Source organism: Cyprinodon variegatus, unplaced genomic scaffold (genome assembly GCF_000732505.1).
Source record: "Cyprinodon variegatus isolate N-32 unplaced genomic scaffold, C_variegatus-1.0 Scaffold148, whole genome shotgun sequence".
NCBI classification, from domain to species: Eukaryota; Metazoa; Chordata; class Actinopteri; order Cyprinodontiformes; family Cyprinodontidae; genus Cyprinodon; species Cyprinodon variegatus.
In genome coordinates, this window is record NW_015150601.1 from 69,503 (window position 1) to 71,081 (window position 1,579).

A 1,579-nucleotide genomic window follows, 5' to 3' on the forward strand; every position below is an offset into this window, starting at 1 on the left:
TGCTGTGCGTCCCAAGAAATTCCAGACCAACGGTGCAGAATCATACCAGCTAAACTGGTCCGCAACCAGACCCAAGCAACATTTAATGTATGCTGTGGCAGAAGTCCGATCTGTCCTTTAGATGGGTATGGGGCGTTGCAGGCTAACAAAAGAAGCCATCTATGGGTGGACCCCTTCGTCTGTTCCCATTTGCATATTTTCAAAACAAAAATCAAGGCTTTGTTGGGCTACTGTATAAAACCTGGAACTCAACGCTATTCCTGACATTTGGCAAAATGTTCTTTTGATTTGTGTTCATTATTATTCCCCCAAATACATGAAAGAAGTCATAATTTATTATTATCTAGAAGGTGAAATGCAGCTCCAGATGAGCTGAGCGTTTAGTGATGTCATCAGTACGCTTCTGTTCCAATTGATCCAGATTTATTCAGCGCGCCCCCGTTCTCCCAGAGTCCACACTTTCCTGTGTTCTTCTCAAGGACAGACTTGGCGAGGACACGAGTCCATACTCGCGTTCTTGTGAATTGAGAAACGGCCCTAGTGTTAAAGTTTCTCATTACTCTGACAGTCAAACGCTGAAACAAAGTCACACCTTGTTTTTCAGAAAGTCGTTGACTCTCCTGAGCTCTGCTTGCTGCCTTTCCAGCGTGATGACGCTGGCAGAAAGCCCAGTCTTCTCTCTGACAGCGGCGAGCAGCTTAGCCTCCGCCTTCTTCAGATCATCCTGCAGGACCAACAGACGCCGGTCCTGCTCTCCTCGCTGATGCACCAGGGACCGGATCTGAGAAACGGGTTCACATCGAGTTATCATTTAAACTGTGGGAATTACTGGTACAATAACAGTTTTTTAAAGGAACTGATAATTTCACAGAGGCTAAACATCTTCACACTCCGGAACACTTTAAACATTGTAATATAAATGTTTAAACCACAAGTTTACCTCCTTTTCCAAGAGATTCAGCTGCTTCTTTTCAAAGGTCATTCCTTTTCTCTCCTTCTTGGAACTCGACCCCTCAGCCTGGATATGATGACCGGATTAGACAACAGCATCGTGATGGAAACAGTTCAGCTTTACCAGAAGAAGAACCTTTAACCCTTTATAGGGCAAGTTAGCGTTTTTTATCACTTGCATACCCCTTACAAATGGACTCCCCCCGTCCATCAGTAAGGTCTAGAAACACATGGCTGTACATCTTATTTTGGCATTTGATCAGTTAGATGAGCCCTTAAATGATATATTCCCTACTGTAAATTAATTTGAAAAATAAAAGTTAAGTCAAGAAACAAAAAGGTAAAAAGCTAATTGAAAAGTTAAAAAGTAAAGTTAAAAAGCTAAAAAGCCTAGTTAATTATATTTAGGTTTATAAACTAAAAAATGTAAGTGCCAGTATCAGCATTAAAAGAAAAGTCGCTCATATTCAGAATTCAAACTTCTGAAAGTTCTTTAAATCTGAAATGATTCCATCGTGTTCAATAAATGATCAGTGTTTTTAATTCAGAGTAATTTTCATGTGAATGTGCTTTACTGGAGGCATCCATGTTTGTCAAAGAACACTACTGCCACCTACTGGTTAGTGAC

At 40.9% G+C, this 1,579-nt stretch overlaps 1 protein-coding gene across 1 annotated transcript in view; it reads right to left on the reverse strand.

The window, feature by feature from the left end:
- LOC107086335 (hyaluronan mediated motility receptor-like) overlaps nucleotides 1-1,098 on the reverse strand; it is a 17,433-nt gene extending 16,335 nt beyond the window's left edge. Inside the window, exons 1-2 of the mRNA XM_015377201.1 lie at nucleotides 941-1,098; nucleotides 593-781 (exon numbers count right to left, since the gene is read on the reverse strand). Coding sequence (XP_015232687.1) covers nucleotides 593-781; nucleotides 941-982 — 231 coding nt within the window. The 5' untranslated portion in view covers nucleotides 983-1,098. The remainder of the gene's footprint in view (nucleotides 1-592; nucleotides 782-940) is intronic.
- Nucleotides 1,099-1,579: the final 481 nt, after the last annotated feature.